The sequence below is a fragment of the Talpa occidentalis genome, unplaced genomic scaffold (genome assembly GCF_014898055.3).
Source record: "Talpa occidentalis isolate TD23 unplaced genomic scaffold, MPIMG_talOcc4v2.1 talOcc4.7, whole genome shotgun sequence".
Classification (NCBI taxonomy): Eukaryota; Metazoa; Chordata; class Mammalia; order Eulipotyphla; family Talpidae; genus Talpa; species Talpa occidentalis.
The window spans coordinates 117,516,763-117,531,779 of NW_023605083.1; the positions used below are offsets into that span (position 1 = coordinate 117,516,763).

Genomic DNA, 15,017 nt, shown 5'->3' on the forward strand with positions numbered 1-15,017 from the left:
ATGCAGGGGGCCGAGCTCCGGGATGGCGAGGCGGCGGCGGCGGCCGCTTCGTACCGCGTCCTGAGCCGCCTGCTCGGCTATGGAGAGGCGGCCCCCGAGCCAGGCCCGCCGCCGCCGCCGCCCCCGGGCCATGGCCCCCCGCCGCCACCCTTCCTTGCGCGGCCCGGCCCGCGGGGTTCCCGGCCGCCGCAGCTGATGGTGTTCCGCAACGTGGGCCGGCCGCCCGAGGAGGAGGACGCGGAGGCGGCCCCGGAGCCCGGACCCTCGGAACTGCTGTGTCCCCGGCACCGTTGTGCCCTGGACCCCAAGGCCCTGCCGCCGGGGCTGGCGCTGGAGCGGACCTGGGGCCCGGCGGCTGGACTGGAGGCGCAGTTGGCGGCTTTGGGGCTCAGGCAGCCGGCGGGGCCAGGGATCAAGACGGTCGGTGGGGGTTGCTGCCCGTGCCCGTGCCCCCCGCAGCCACCCCCTCCGCAGCCCCAGCCGCCTGCTGCCGCCCGGCAGGCCGGCGAGGACCCCACGGAAACGAGCGACGCACTGCTGGTTTTGGAGGGCTTGGAGTCGGAGGCCGAGAGCCTGGAGACTAACAGCTGCTCGGAAGAGGAGCTCAGCAGCCCGGGCCGCGGAGGAGGAGTGGGTGGCCGGCTCCTGCTGCAGCCCCCAGGCCCTGAATTACCCCCGGTGCCCTTCCCGCTGCAGGACTTGGTTCCCCCAGGGCGCTTGAGTAGAGCCGAGCAGCAGCAGCAGCAACCGCCCCCGCCCCCGCCTCCTCCCGCGCCCCTCCGGCCTCTGGCGGGCCCTTCTCGGAAGGGCTCCCTCAAAATCCGACTCAGTCGCCTCTTTCGCACGAAGAGCTGCAACGGTGGCTCCTCCGGCGGTGTGGATGGGGCCGGCAAGAGGCCTTCTGGAGAGCTGGCTGCTTCAGCTGCGAGCCTGACGGATATGGGAGGCTCTGCGGGCCGGGAGCTGGACGCGGGGAGGTGAGACCGGCTAGGGGCCTGACCAAAAAACTTCTTGTACATTTCTCATTTATTCCTCTGCTAACACGATCCCGACAATTCTTGTGTGGGCTTCATGAAGAGAAAGAGACTTGGGGCTAAAGGTGGTGACATGGCTCATTGGGTCAGAGCTTATTGGGGGAACAGCTTTCTCTAAAGGTTCACTCCCCTTCTTATTTCTCCACTGGTTAACAGCTTTCTAGTTGGGAAATGATTTTAAATTAGCCCCTCCTCCACCTTGGCCCAGCTTTTAAAGTTTTTCCAAGGTGTCAGCCTGCCATTATCCTTGGCAGGGAGGTTGTTGGAAATGTTTGGCCTTTGGGGCAAGCAAAAAGTTGGTGTTACATCTTGACCATCATGCTTATAATTTTTTTCTGTATATCAGCACCCCACTTCCTTAACAATTGTGCATATAAGTGATGTGACAGACTTGTGCAGTTGTAGGCCCACAGTCAGTTGAGCATCTCTGTTCTGAGTTTTAATGCTTTCCTGATGATTTGGTGCTTAGATATACTTATCTCAGTTCTGCGTGCTGATCACTGCCTGTGAGAATGGAAACTAGCTTTGCTTTCAGTCAAACCCATGTGAGAATGCTTAGTATGAGCAATAGACTTTGGTGCATGAACTCTAGGCCTACTGATGAAAATTTCCAAACCTAGACATTGACATTTTCCTGCATTTCTAGGGGTGAAGGGGGGTGGGGTATGCTCTCTGACATCCAGTGTTAGATCTGTAATACTGGTTTACAAAGCTCTTGATTTTTGTGTCAGTGACTTTCCTGTGGGAACTGCCATTGTGCTTTGTACCATTGAATGGGTAGAAAATTTGGAATTGATTTTGATGTGGCACAAGTGATGGATCCTTGAGATACTGGCAGCCCTAACCCAAGGCTGAAGAGCAGGTGGGCAAATAAATTGAGAACTTCAGTGCGTACCAGAATCATGTGGGAGCTTTTGGAAAAAAAAAAGTGATTCTGAGGGTCCAAGAATTTGAAGTTTTAAAAAGCTCCCCAGTAAATTCTGAAGTATGACCTGGATGGGGAGCCACCCATCCATAGAATTCTGTTTTGGTTACTCCAAGAGGAAAGTGTGGGGTCAGTTTGACTTTGTGGCCTTTCTGAACAGCTGTACCGGGGACTCACCTTGAAGATCAGCCTAAAAACCCAAACTCACTAAGAAACCAGTGGGTTGATGCCTGTTACTTCTGCAGGTAGGCCTGTTTTTGCATTTGCCTCCCAATGAATGAAACTGGGAGTTTAGGTCTTAGAAAGCGTGTGACTGCTGAAACAGCTTTTTTTGGTAGTAGGCTCTGCATTTGATGCTCCACTTACCATTACAGATGAAATTTTCATCAGATGAGGAAGGGCAGGACTGAAACTGTGGGTAATGACATAGGATAGATTGCTAATTTTCTTGTGGTCTGTCTCGCCTTTGTTTGTATTGACCAGGACTTGGTCTCGGATTCCAGAGACGCCAAATATGAGGTGTGGCGTGAAATTAGCTGGTACGTCTAATAGATTAGGAAGAGGAAAAGGCATATAACATTATACGGTTTTTTGCCTTTGGAAGCAGAATTTAATGGTCATTGGCTGCTCTGTCACCAGCCCTCACACTAAGCACAATACAGATTTCTGCTGCAGAGCAAATTGGGCTGTAGCTCTGCAAAGAAGCTTAGTTCAGGGCACTGGAGAATTACATTTTTTGGTCCAAGGGCTTTTTCTGATGAATTAGAGAAGAGCTTGGTATTTGTATATGAACGTTTGGTTGACTGCAGTTAGCAGGGAGCATGTTGTACAGAGAATGTGAAAATCTAGGTTCCATTTAGAACACCAACATCAGCCATGGGACACAGGCCAAATTTGTCATCTTCTTGCCCCCCCCTCCTTTTTTTCATCTGTAAAATGGGAGTGGTTCCTGTCATGTTCCTGTCCTTGTGGGAATGGAGTGAAGTCAAGTGAAATTGAAATGGAATATTTTGTGCTTTTGGAGAAGTAATAAGACTGAACTGGTATTTTTGTGCTTAGGATTTGTGCTGTTAGATTTGCTTGTTAGCTTTTCCACAGCTTACTATGTGCCAGTCTTGTTGGCAGCCTTGCAATTGTGAGAAACTTGGTAAGTCTGGCCAGAGTAGTTGTGATTTCTGTAGATCTATACCTTCTAAGTAAGTTAGGAGGAAGGATGAGTTTGGATTTTTAGCTTGTTCTCTTGTTTTGATGGAGCGGACTCAAGGCTTCTAGCCGTGAGAAATGCCAGTCTTTTGCTAGAAGGTATATGTCTTCCTCCTCGTTGTTGGAATTAATTATGGGTCTCTGCAGTATTTGCTGTATAATTGGGGGCTTTTATAGGAACCTCTGGGCATGATTCTCTTACTCTTCTCAACATCTACCTTTCCCACAGCTATGCTAGAAATTACTTCCTACAGTCATTTTATAAGACTTAACAGTTCCCACATTTTAACATTATGCAAAACTTCAAATGCTTTAGAGTCTGCCAAGTGGACCTGACTAGATATATATGGAGTCTCTAGTCTACTTGAATTAGCTTAGAGAACTCTTCAAGTTAAAGAAGAAATGGGCCCACCAACTAGTCAGATTTCTGTTCTGGAGAATTGGGCTAGGCTTTGTAACACATATGTTGGAATTTAAAGAGCTGGGCTTGATGCCTTTGGGCCTCATGTAATGTAGGATTGCTATTTCAGGAAAACTAGTGACATTCCCTTGTCTGTTTCATGTATGTTGAGCTGATTGTCTTCCTTTGTATTTGGTGAGATATAGCATTTGATGTGATTGTTTTGAATTATCAGGAAATCGCATACTTGGTTGGGAGTACTTTGTTCATTATTCAAGGTGTGTTTCTTTCAGGTTAACTGTTTAGGGCCATTACTGGCTGTATTCATAGTGTGAAGTGGAAAAATGGAAAACAGTTCTGTAGTGGTTTCCTATCTATTTGGGAAAAAAGGATATAGTTCTGGAAAGAGGCAGGCTGCTTTGGCGTCGTTTTGGAACCCTGCTGTTGTGGACAGACCTGGCAGATATGAGAAACCCTTTCTCTGTTTCCTTGGGTCTTCAGGTCTAAGGGGGTCTTTTTGAGAAATAGGATAACACACTGAGAACATTTTATGGTGTGGTGAGGAAGTTCTGACTTTATGTTTGGGTTTTGGGTCTATACTGTGTTGAACTTTTTAACTATTTTCCACAAAGTGGTTGTGGTTGGCAGCTCTCTTTTGGAATGAGCAACCTGGCTACAGCAATCTCTGTCTGTCCATTTGGGTCTTGTGTCTTTCCCTTCTTTACATTTCCCCCTACTAACATCATTCCTAAAGTTTTAGACCTTGGATTATACTTCTTGGCTTTTCCCTGGAAGTTCCCTCTATAGATTCTTTAGTTGGTTTATGATGGAGTTTTGGATCTGACCTTGCTGCACAGATGTCTGTGTATTGGAACTAAAAACGAACACATGGTTTTTGTGCCTGTAGCACATGAACAGACACTGGCTTATGACGTGTTGGAAATGGCACAGGCTGGCTGAATTGGCACTGTGTGCTTTAGTAGGGGCAGAGGTACATTAGGGCTGCAAAACCTGATATTTGGACATCCTAAATTTGAGGTTATTTTAGTAAAGGACACGTGTAAGTCTATAGGATGTCAGTAATGAGATTTATGGACAAGAGATGGATGACATTACTATTTCATTGTTTATATTTTAGGTTTCAAGGAGTTTGAAAAATGGCCAGTGTTTATTCCATGTCTTATTGGCCTGTCTAATCTAATGTTTTTAACTTCTTAATCCCGTAGATCTGTTGCCAGATGAGTAATTTGCAGAGTGGCAATGGACAGAGGCATTATGTCTTTTTATTAACCTGCAGCACAAGCAATGCGTAACTGACACAAAGGACTGCTAACTTCAAGGAAGACATTTGCTCAAGGCCTTTTGCTGTCCCTATCCTCTTTTGTGACCTGAGGCATAGCCCACCAAATCCTATACCACCCCATCTCTCATGTCTCTCTGCTGCTGAGATGCAAGTGGCCCATTGGCAAAGTTATAGTGGCATAACTTTACACCCTATTTACACCCTAATGTAAAGATGGTCTGGGGAGGAATAAAATAACACAGGAATGTAGTATGGAAGCGTTTGCTGCTCTACAAAAAACAACAATACACCCAGCTTAGAATGGACTTTTGTCATTTTAAATATTCATGTATACAAAAGGAGATATATAATGTGTATATAGTATAATAATGAAATGCATACCTAGGAACCCGTCTCTAAGCTTAACAAATAGACTGCTCTTGGTACCTTTGGAGACCCCTGTGTGTTGCTTCCTGATTATATTGCCTCCCTCTCCCAGTAACCACCATCCTCAATTTTATGTTAGTCATTCCCTTGCTTTTTCTTTTTTATAGTTGTCTAGATTGGTCTTTCCATGAATGACTGCCATTAGAATGCTCTCGGGATCCTTGAGACAGAAACTGCTTTGGATTTTCAGTTAGACAGTATCTCCCTAAAGAGAGAAGGAAGAACTCATATTTATTATTAGCCTTCAGCCTCTTAGACCTTCTACCTCTCCAAGCTCCTAGCTCTTAGGCCTCACTTATTTGCTGGAAGAAATCATCCCAGGTTTCTGAGATGGCTCTGCCTGGGTTTAGAGTCCAATGTATTTCTTTTTCTAGATCCTAGAAACTATGATTTTCTTCTTCAAAATGCCGGGGGCGGGGGAGAAGATGAGCTGGAGCGAGAAGGCCTCCGCAAGATGTGTGCATTTGGGAACTGCCGTTCTTCAGTGCTTGGCACTGAAGAGACTCGTCCCTAGCTTGGGCAGATGGCAGAGTAATGCAGCTTCCTTTGAAAAGAGGCAAACGGCCAAATGGCTGAGGTATAAACCTTTTGAAAGGCCAGTGCTTTAGGTTTCTACTTGCTGAGTTTTAATGTTATATCCACAATTAATCAAATAAAAATCAGCTTGGAAACTTTTCGGTCTTAAAGTTCATGTCCAGTGGAATATACTTTCCATTCCAGCACTTGGAAGTGATAGAACAAAGCTACAGACTGTCATGAGAAACTTTTATAAATGGGACTTGTGTTTTTGTGTTTTGTTTTGATGCAATCACCTCTCCTGTGTGTGCTGGGGCAGAGCATTCACAGTCATCACCCTCATCAGACTTCCCGACTCTCAGCACAGAGGGGTTGCAGCGGGCATGTGAGAGGCAACCCAGTGACTCAGCCATTTCTGAGTAAGGTCTTCAGGGCATGGTTTTGAAATTTTCTTTGCAGTAAATCCTGAGAATCAAACTTTATATTAAAACATAAATGCATAAAAATCTTCCTAAGTCAAATATTTTTAAATAGGATTTTATTTTGGATTTTCTTGACTCTCCCCCTCTCCATTGGTACAGCTGATAGTTGAAAAATTTATTTAAAGTCTGGTTTATTGAGGTGTAATTTATATACTGTCTACAATTCAGAATCTTTTTGGTGTCTAGTTCTATTTTGACAAATGTATAAAGTCATCACAACCTCTTCCACAATCAAGATACAGCATGTTTTCACCTACACAAATTCTTTTCCTTGCAGTTACTTCCATCTTCATGAGGTGAGTTTTTTGAGCCTAGCACATTTCTATCCAGAAAGTCTTTGTCCAAATCTTTTGTATTTCTTGCATTTTTCAATGAAAAGCAAGTTGAAATTGTTACACAGTGAAGTTGCCTTTAGTGTATCTGGTACATGTCTCCACTAGATCCAGGTTTTCAAGATGGTTCCCTAGAGCAGCATCAAGAATATGTCACAGGCTCTATGACTGGCAGCTCAGAGGAGGGAAGGGACAATCTTTTTTGGTTTTTAGGCAGAGCCTCTAAATTGAGGAGAGTCCTCTCTTAGCTCATGTCCTTGACCCAGCTGTGCAGAGGTCTTAGTGGTTGAAGATTGCTGATGCATCCTGTAGGGCTGTTCTCAAGTCCGAATACATCCCCTGGTTCACTGTCAGGTGTCCTGCTCCTCGGGGGCAGGCCCAATGGGAGAGCTGTTGCTCTGAGATGGCACCTGTTCAGGTCAAGAGTCTTTTTCTTGGCTCCCATACAAAAATCAACTCTGCATCTGACTTCCTTCCTCTAGAAATGGACTTGCTAATTACCACCCAAGGTATTTTACTCTTTTAATGTGCTGAATATAGAACGATCCAAAGGGATTTCTCATTACTTTGTAGGCTGGTGAATTCTGTAGCCAAATCTATTTAAGGAATTGCCTAATTATTTCATTCTCCCCCTTTAAATTTTAGGCTTTATTACAAAAGTGTTGCTGACAATAACAAGGGTTTTTTCCCCAGTGTATCTGAAACTGAGTGTTATAGTGATTTAAATGCATGTGTTCATCCCCCACCCTTCCCTTAATCTGTGTGTTTTCTCACCCCCTAGGAAACCCAGGTTGACAAGAACTCAAAGTGCCTTTTCTCCGGTCTCCTTCAGCCCCCTGTTCACAGGTAAGGGTGATCTCTTTCTTTTTCTTCTGACATCTGAAAGCTGGAGTGTTCCGAGACCTGTCAGGAAACACTTGCAGATGCACCACAGAGAGAGCTTCAGCATGCCTGCAGTTACTTTCTTCATTCCATGCCTGCTGGATTTGGGGAGAGGCTATTTTTATGGTGTGGAATGTGTTCTTGCCTTTGGATGCTTTATACTTTGAAGTGGAGATGACTTGCTGGTAATTAGGTGGCCCTAACAGTAATGCAGTGCTTCAGTTCAGGGTCATCACATATAAATCAAAAGTAGGAATTACAAATTTATAGGCTCACAGTACATAAGGAACTCTCTAGATGTCCTACTATTCCTGTCCCTACTTCCAAGGGAGTTCATGGATTATCTAATAAACATTCATGATTATCTGTTCTATTTTTAAAGACATTGGGTTAAGGGGATTACATGAACTCTCGTCTTACCCATTTTAGGGGTTAGCAGTTCTTGCAGCTGTTAGTTTTTCATGGTGTCTAATTTAAGTCTCTTGTAGTGGGGAACACAGTTGCTAAAGCAGGAAAAGCCTTTAACTATCCTTTGGGCAACTGCCTTCTCCTTTAATGGGAAACTTTGTTTCAGAGAGTGAGACCTTTTGTTATGTCAGTCATATGTGAGACTCTTGCCTGTAGATGTAGAAAGAAGGTCTTTACAACGCTAGCTCCAGTGTCAGAAACTGAATACACATTGGTTGTGCTGAAAAGCCTTAAAAAAATTACTGATTTCAAACTAGGATATTATGTCCCCTTTAAAAAAAAAAATGATTGGAGGAGGGGCCTCCCTGGTGGCCAAAAAAATGATTGGAAGAATCGTGATTTGGGAATGGACATTTCTAGGAAGATGTTGAGCATGCCGTTGTAACCCCCTCTCTCCCCATTACTACGTACACTGCCATGAGCTGTTAGAACCAGTATAATAGGCATAAGTAGAGAAGGGAGAGGGGTGTTTCTGTTCTTTTTTTTTTAGATTTATTTTATTTGTTTATGCACACAAGAGCAGGCTTATAGGCCAGGGGGTGTGAGATAATTCACCAGAGACAGAGTGGGGGAACAGAACGGGTAGATCTACTGAAATACACTGCTGAGGGAAGCAGCGGGTGAGACAGCGGGTGAGACAGCGGGTGCACCATGTGGGTCAGCTCCTGGCCTGGGATCGAACTCATGCTGCAGTGGCTGCTGATAGCTTAACAGTGCTGAGACTTAACCCCTTGTGCCACCAGGGAGGCCATGTGTCTCTATTCTTAACCCCAAGCCCAGAATTAAGGAATCTTACCAGGTAGCAGCATGTCTTTCTAGTTAGTACTTGTTTCCTTTTTAAAAGTAAGTAACATCCACTTTGTAGTTTCAGGTTCAGTATTAGACCTTCAATCGAGACCCTTGTGGCTTTTGAGGAAACACTGGCTGGTCTCATTGCATTGCTCTGGGTTTAGTCACCAAGTTGTATGATGTGATGAGTCTGGCACCAGCTTCCTAGAACTTCACTGATGACTTTTAGAAGCTAGTGTTCAAGACCTTTGTACAAAACTGTATTAGAGGGCCTCCCTGGTGCAGGGGGTTAAGATGCAACCTGTGAAGCTGTCCGCAGCCTCTGCAGCATGAGTTTGATTCCCTGCCGGCCAGTGAGCAACCCACATGGCATAGCAGACCTCCCCTGACTTACCTGCTGCTCCGTTCAGCAGTGTACTTTGGTCAGCCTGCCTGTTCTGTTCCCCACTCTGTTCTGTTCCCCTCTCACCTCCCACAATTCTGGCCTGTACTCCAGCTCTCATATGCATAAATAAATAAATCTTTAAAAAAAATGTATTAGATTCTGAAAGCCTAATTCCTAGCATTTTGGAGATATTGGTTACTTTATTTTCTTACCTGAAAATGTGAAAATTCTTAACATGGAAAGTAAGAAAATGGTGTTGGAAGTAACACTGTAGTGGCCCAAATAGAGAATTCCTAAGTCCTGACCTGTAGATCAGGCCTACCCAAACAAACCTATTTTTGGCTGTCAACCTTTATTAATAATACACCCTTCATCTGCTTGAGAGTTAATGGGGTTGGGTGGCAAGGAGTATATATGTGACAGAGAAAAGAGCTGCATGGCATATTGGAAAGTATGCCATCCCCCACTGAGTTGCTACTGAGAAGTTTCTTCTAAGCTTACCTGACTTTTAACTGACTGTGGAAGTACCAATTATTAGACTTGTAAATGTGCTTTTCAACCTTTGTAGCCTCAGCTAATAGGAATTAATTGATATCTAAAATGATTGGGTTTTTTTATGAATGAATAATTTGGAAAAATCTAGATGTGGAAATCATTTAGGAAGAAGTTGGGACTGACATTGGGACCTTTATCTGCATGCAGCTAAACATGCAGTTCTTACATTTCTCTGACACTTACTTTCCATGTCCATTTGGGCTTGTAATAGGCTACTTTCCTGGCTCCCTGAGACGGAAATTGGTATATAAGCCTGTAAAATGAAATGGTGTGGGTTCCATTTAGTAAAAGAAGACTCCTTTGATGTAATGTACAGGATGGTGACTAGTTAATAATACTTTATTGCATATTTGAAAGTTGCTAAAGAGAGTTGATCCTAAAAGTTCTCATCACAAAAAAATTTTTTCTCTGGTGGTGAATATTAACTAGACTTACAGAGGTGACTGATCATTTTGCTGTATATACAAGTATCAAATCTTCAATTAAAAAATACCCAAAAAAAGACTGCTTGTTCAAGATTATATTATCAGTGACAGAAGTACAATTAGTTGGCTCTTCCATTGTCAATCCCAGACAATAAATGGGGCAAAGAAATGAAAAAATTTAAAATTGACTTCCCTGGTTTTCAGGGGTGAATCCATTCCTAGGGAGCGTTGGATTTTGAGCTTTTTGAAAACCATGGGCTTCTAGTCTCTTGCTTGCTCGTTGCTCTGGCCTTAGTTTTGGACAAGGTGCTTCTATAATGTGCTTGCTCTGCGAATCCCCCAGGTGAAACAGTGTCGCTTGTGGATGTGGACATCTCTCAGCGGGGCTTGACCTCTCCACACCCTCCAACTCCCCCTCCTCCTCCGAGAAGAAGCCTCAGCCTCCTAGGTACAATCCTCTTCCTTCTCTGCTTTGTTGCCATACTGGGAGGGTGAACTCTAGGGACCTGTTATTCTTTGCCAGGAGCCAGATAAGCTCCAGAGCTTCTAGTGATTGTTTCTAATGTACGATTATTTCCTGTCCCTTTCTCAGCACCCCTGTTACCTCCCTAAGTGGTTACATGGGTCTCTTACCTGCATGCTATAGTATTTACTGTCCATATGTTCATTAGATCTATACTGATCTGACCCTGAATCCGCTGCTAGTTGGCTGTTCCAGGAGTATCCTTACTTTCCTACTTCCAAGCAAAACAAAACAGATTAAGATGATTGTTGCCCACTATGTGAAAAAACAGGGTGAAGGTCAGGCCATCTTGCCCCCGAGGGCAGCCTGATGATCTTTTCCCTCTCTACTACCTTACCTTGTGCATTCTGTGCTCATATTTCTGAACCTCTTGCCTTTGTTCTCTCTTCTAGATGATATCAGTGGGACGCTGCCTACATCTGTCCTTGTGGCTCCGATGGGGTCTTCCCTGCAGTCTTTCCCCCTACCTCCGCCTCCTCCACCCCATGCCCCAGGTTAGCTTAGCTTAGAGGCAAGACTTGGGAGTACAAGTGGCAAACTTTTGAAGGATGGGAGAAATCTATTTATGTAAATAACAGAATTTATGAGAAACATTAAATCTTATCCCCTTGGCTAAATCAGAACTTCTTGGAAATAAAACCAAGAACTGTTTTTTCTAACCTGTTTTCTTTCTGGAGGTAAATGTGATAAAGAGACATGAATTAAATCTGATGAAGAGCTGAATTTTTCATATATTTTCTATGAAACTGTTTTTGCAACCCTTGAGTAGATGTCACTTAAAGAAATTGCCTCAATTTCAGGATAGTAAGGAGGTTTAATATGTTGCTGGTTTTCAAAGTTCTGTGGTTTTTCTAAGCTTTTAGTATTTACTGCAGCCTTGTAAATAAGTACCAAGAATTTAGTAGCCCATACCTGCTTTGCCAGCCTCCAGTACCCAAGGAATAAAATGAATGAAATCGGCATTCTTTTCTACTTGCCTGGCAAAATCGTTACTCTTCCTGGGCAAGTAAACGAGTCACTATTTCCAAGGCTGCTTTACCGGCACTTCACCTCGAGGTGGGAGAAGTTGGCATCGCTCTAGGCTGGTGAAGCCCCTGAAGTAGTCACCTTAGTCAGGTTAGTGAGCAGCACCCCTACCCCCTTCCTGGGGTTAAATGCCCCCACCCATCCTTCACAGCTTACACGAGCCCACACAGCTTTTTGTTCTAGCCCATCAAGCTCTTTCCCACTGCTTTGGCTTCCACCCTTTCCAGCTTAGCTTCTAATGCCTTGCCCCTCTTCAGTTAGCATCTCTGTTTTGGGGGAGGGTCTATTTGCAGTTGGGAGCAATGAAGGTAAGCAGGTGACCACCACTCTCTTGCCCTACAGATGCATTTCCCCGGATTACTCCTATCCGAGCAGCTGAATCCCTGCACAGCCAGCCCCCACAGCACCTGCAGTGTCCCCTCTACCGGCCCGACTCAAGCAGCTTTGCAGCCAGCCTTCGAGAGTTGGAGAAGGTAGGTCTTCCTGAAGACTGGCACTGGCCTTCTCTTCCACTCTCCTAATTCCATACTGGGCTTTTCTTTTATTTACAGAGGAAGTTCCATGCCTCTGTGTTTACAGAGCCAAAACAGTATGCTACTATTATTAATTCCTCAAGGGATATCTTAAAACTCAAATGTTGGAGGGAAAATCTGAATGTGATGAAGGTTGTAGAGAAATGTTTACATCATCTAAGCTGAAACTGATAGACAACTTGACTCAGTTCCCTCGTCTCTTCTTTGTAGGGTCTTGCTAATGAAATTGTATTATTGGTCTGTTAACTTTGGAGAGCTAGAAAGTGTAATAAACCTGATGTTCACTGATAACAGTTGAGACACTCTTAGCAGCTTTTAACCTATTGAAATGTTTTGGAGAATGGGGAAGGAAGGGTGTTCTTTTGTGGTAAGATAGATGATGTTAAAAACATTGATATTTCTCTATTCTGTTAACTGTTTGAACACTACTTGTCGTTGATAGTGTGGTTGGTATTGGGGGCCAATGAATTGGGAAGATGCAGAGATGAAGTTAAAAGGGAAGCCAGATGGCTCTTTCCTGGTACGGGACAGCTCTGATCCTCGTTACATCCTGAGCCTCAGTTTCCGATCACAGGGTATTACCCACCACACTAGAATGGAACACTACAGAGGTAAGAGGTGCTGTATTGGAAGAAAACCCAACCTCCCACTGCCTTTCTCTAGCTTTGCTGTCTGACTTTGTGAGGAAGGATTGATAGAGATGGAATTTAAAATAGGGGGAAAGATCTCATAGAGTCAGTTGAGTGTTGGGCATTGGTTTCAGTCACTAGAAGAAATATCGAAGAACAGAGCAAAGCCAGTAAAACTCTCTTGGTAGGAAGAAGAATTAACCTAGAACCACTCCCATGCTTTATTCATAATTAGACTTACTATCTAAAGATATTTTCTGTTAAGTGATACACACAAATTGGAGAATCTAGTGTGGTCCTGTGATGCTTCTATTCTGAATTTTTCTTTTTTTTTTTTTAACGTTTTAATTTCTTTTAAAGATTTATTTTTTATCTATTTATGCATACAAGAACTGGGGTGCAGGCCAGAGGTGCAGGGGGTAAAAGGATTCACCAGAGTGGGGAGCAGAACAGGTGGATCTACTGATGTACACTGCTGAGGGGTGCAGCCAGCGAGGCAGGAGAGGTCTGTTGCGCCATGTGGGCTAGCTCTCTGGCCGGGGATGGAATTGATGTCACAGTGGCTGGCGATAGCTTAGTGGTGCTGAGACTTAACCCCTGCGCTACCAGGGAGGCCCTATTTTTTATTTTTAAAAAGATTTATGTTCGCATAGAAGAGCTGGGGTATAGGCCAGAGGTGCAGGGGTAAAAGGACTCACCAGAGACAGAGTGGATTTACTGAAATCCACTGCTAAGGGGAGCAGCGGGTGAGATAGTAGAGGTCTGCTGCGCCATGTGGGATAGCTCCCTGGCCGGGGATTGAACTCAGGCATTTGCTGTGGGCCATCGCAGTGATAGCATTGAGACTTAACCCCTACGCTACCAGAGGTCCTCTATTCTGAATTTCTTTGCCTGACAGTCACAGCAGCTCTTACTGCCAGACAACATGGTAATATTTTCTTCTTTTAGTCAGCTGGTCTCTTAGGAAATATTCATCAGAACTCTGAGAGATTATGGAATTAACATACTTTAGACTCTCTGCCTGCCTCCCTGGTGGTACCTCCTCTGTTATGGTTAGGTTGTGCTTAATGTTCCACTCCTGTCTAGCAGCTGACTTGTTAAACTCTGCTGTTGGGACTGACTTTGCATTGGGACATTCTGTGTTTGACGTGGGCCAGAAGCTTATGATGGTCATTGGCGGTAGGGCTGGATAATACATCCTTTGTCAAAACATCTGCATATACTGCAAGTAAAAAAGGTGTTGGGAACTTTGTGGAGTTTCAGGGACTTAACCTTCCCACCCCTTACACTCTCCCTACTTGTGTTCAAGTGTAAATGAACTACATTAGACATATCATCTCAAGAGTCTCTTACATGCTTTTCTCAGACACCACCATTTATTTTCTATTCTTAACCATGGTCTGCTGGATTTATTTGGTTTGCTTTTATTGTGAAGCAGGAGGTAGCTGTTAGGTCAGCAGAGCTGTGTCCATAGTTTCTCTGCTCTTACCGCTGTCTTAGAGATGCATGAAAAGAAAGGAGCTTCAGTTCAAAGACTTGAGAATTTATTAGATAAATCTCAGATAGACTGTTGTCTATTTCCCTCCTATTCCTAAAAGCAAAAATCAAACAAATACAAAACAAATCATTTTAGGGTGAAGTATTTTTATAAACCTATTAAGATGATAAATGACTAGGCCCTGGGAATGATGAATAAATGCTTGACCTCTGAGTTCCTGATAGGTGAGATGCCAGGAATGAAAGAGCTTTTTCAAATGGTTCTCTGATTACTTTTTGTTCAAAGGGACTTTTCTTCCTTGGATAAGTGGAATTTTTAATAGAAGTCTTGCAGCTCTTTCAGTTACCAGTTTGTAATGGAACATTTGTCTTCATCTTTATAAGTGATACTGTAAGAGTAGCTAGAGAGATTCAGATCTGCAGTTCTCTTGACTGATTAGTATCTTTTTTGTGGTTGATTCCTTTGGAGTTTTTTTTTTTTTTTTTTTTTTTAAATAGAGGCATGTTTTATTTATTTATTTGCTTGTTTGTTTTTGTTTTTGTTTATACATGCACTGGGTACAGTCAGAAGTGCGGGAGGGTGAGAGAATTCACCAGAGCCAGAGCGGGGAGCAGAGCAGGCAGAAGGACCGAAGTACACTGCTGAGGGGAGCAGCGGGCGGCAGGAGAGGTCTGCGCGCCACG

General features: G+C 44.1%; 1 protein-coding gene across 2 annotated transcripts in view; it reads left to right on the top strand.

Moving 5' to 3' along the window:
- Nucleotides 1-15,017, top strand: part of SOCS7 (suppressor of cytokine signaling 7) — a 30,488-nt gene continuing 15,471 nt past the window's right edge. Inside the window, exons 1-6 of one of the 2 annotated variants that reach the window (XM_037491986.2) lie at nt 1-977; nt 7,403-7,467; nt 10,469-10,573; nt 11,041-11,142; nt 12,017-12,147; nt 12,650-12,818. In XM_037491986.2, coding sequence (XP_037347883.1) covers nt 1-977; nt 7,403-7,467; nt 10,469-10,573; nt 11,041-11,142; nt 12,017-12,147; nt 12,650-12,818 — 1,549 coding nt within the window. The remainder of the gene's footprint in view (nt 978-7,402; nt 7,468-10,468; nt 10,574-11,040; nt 11,143-12,016; nt 12,148-12,649; nt 12,819-15,017) is intronic. The other variant, XM_054688827.1, reaches the window with a different exon arrangement.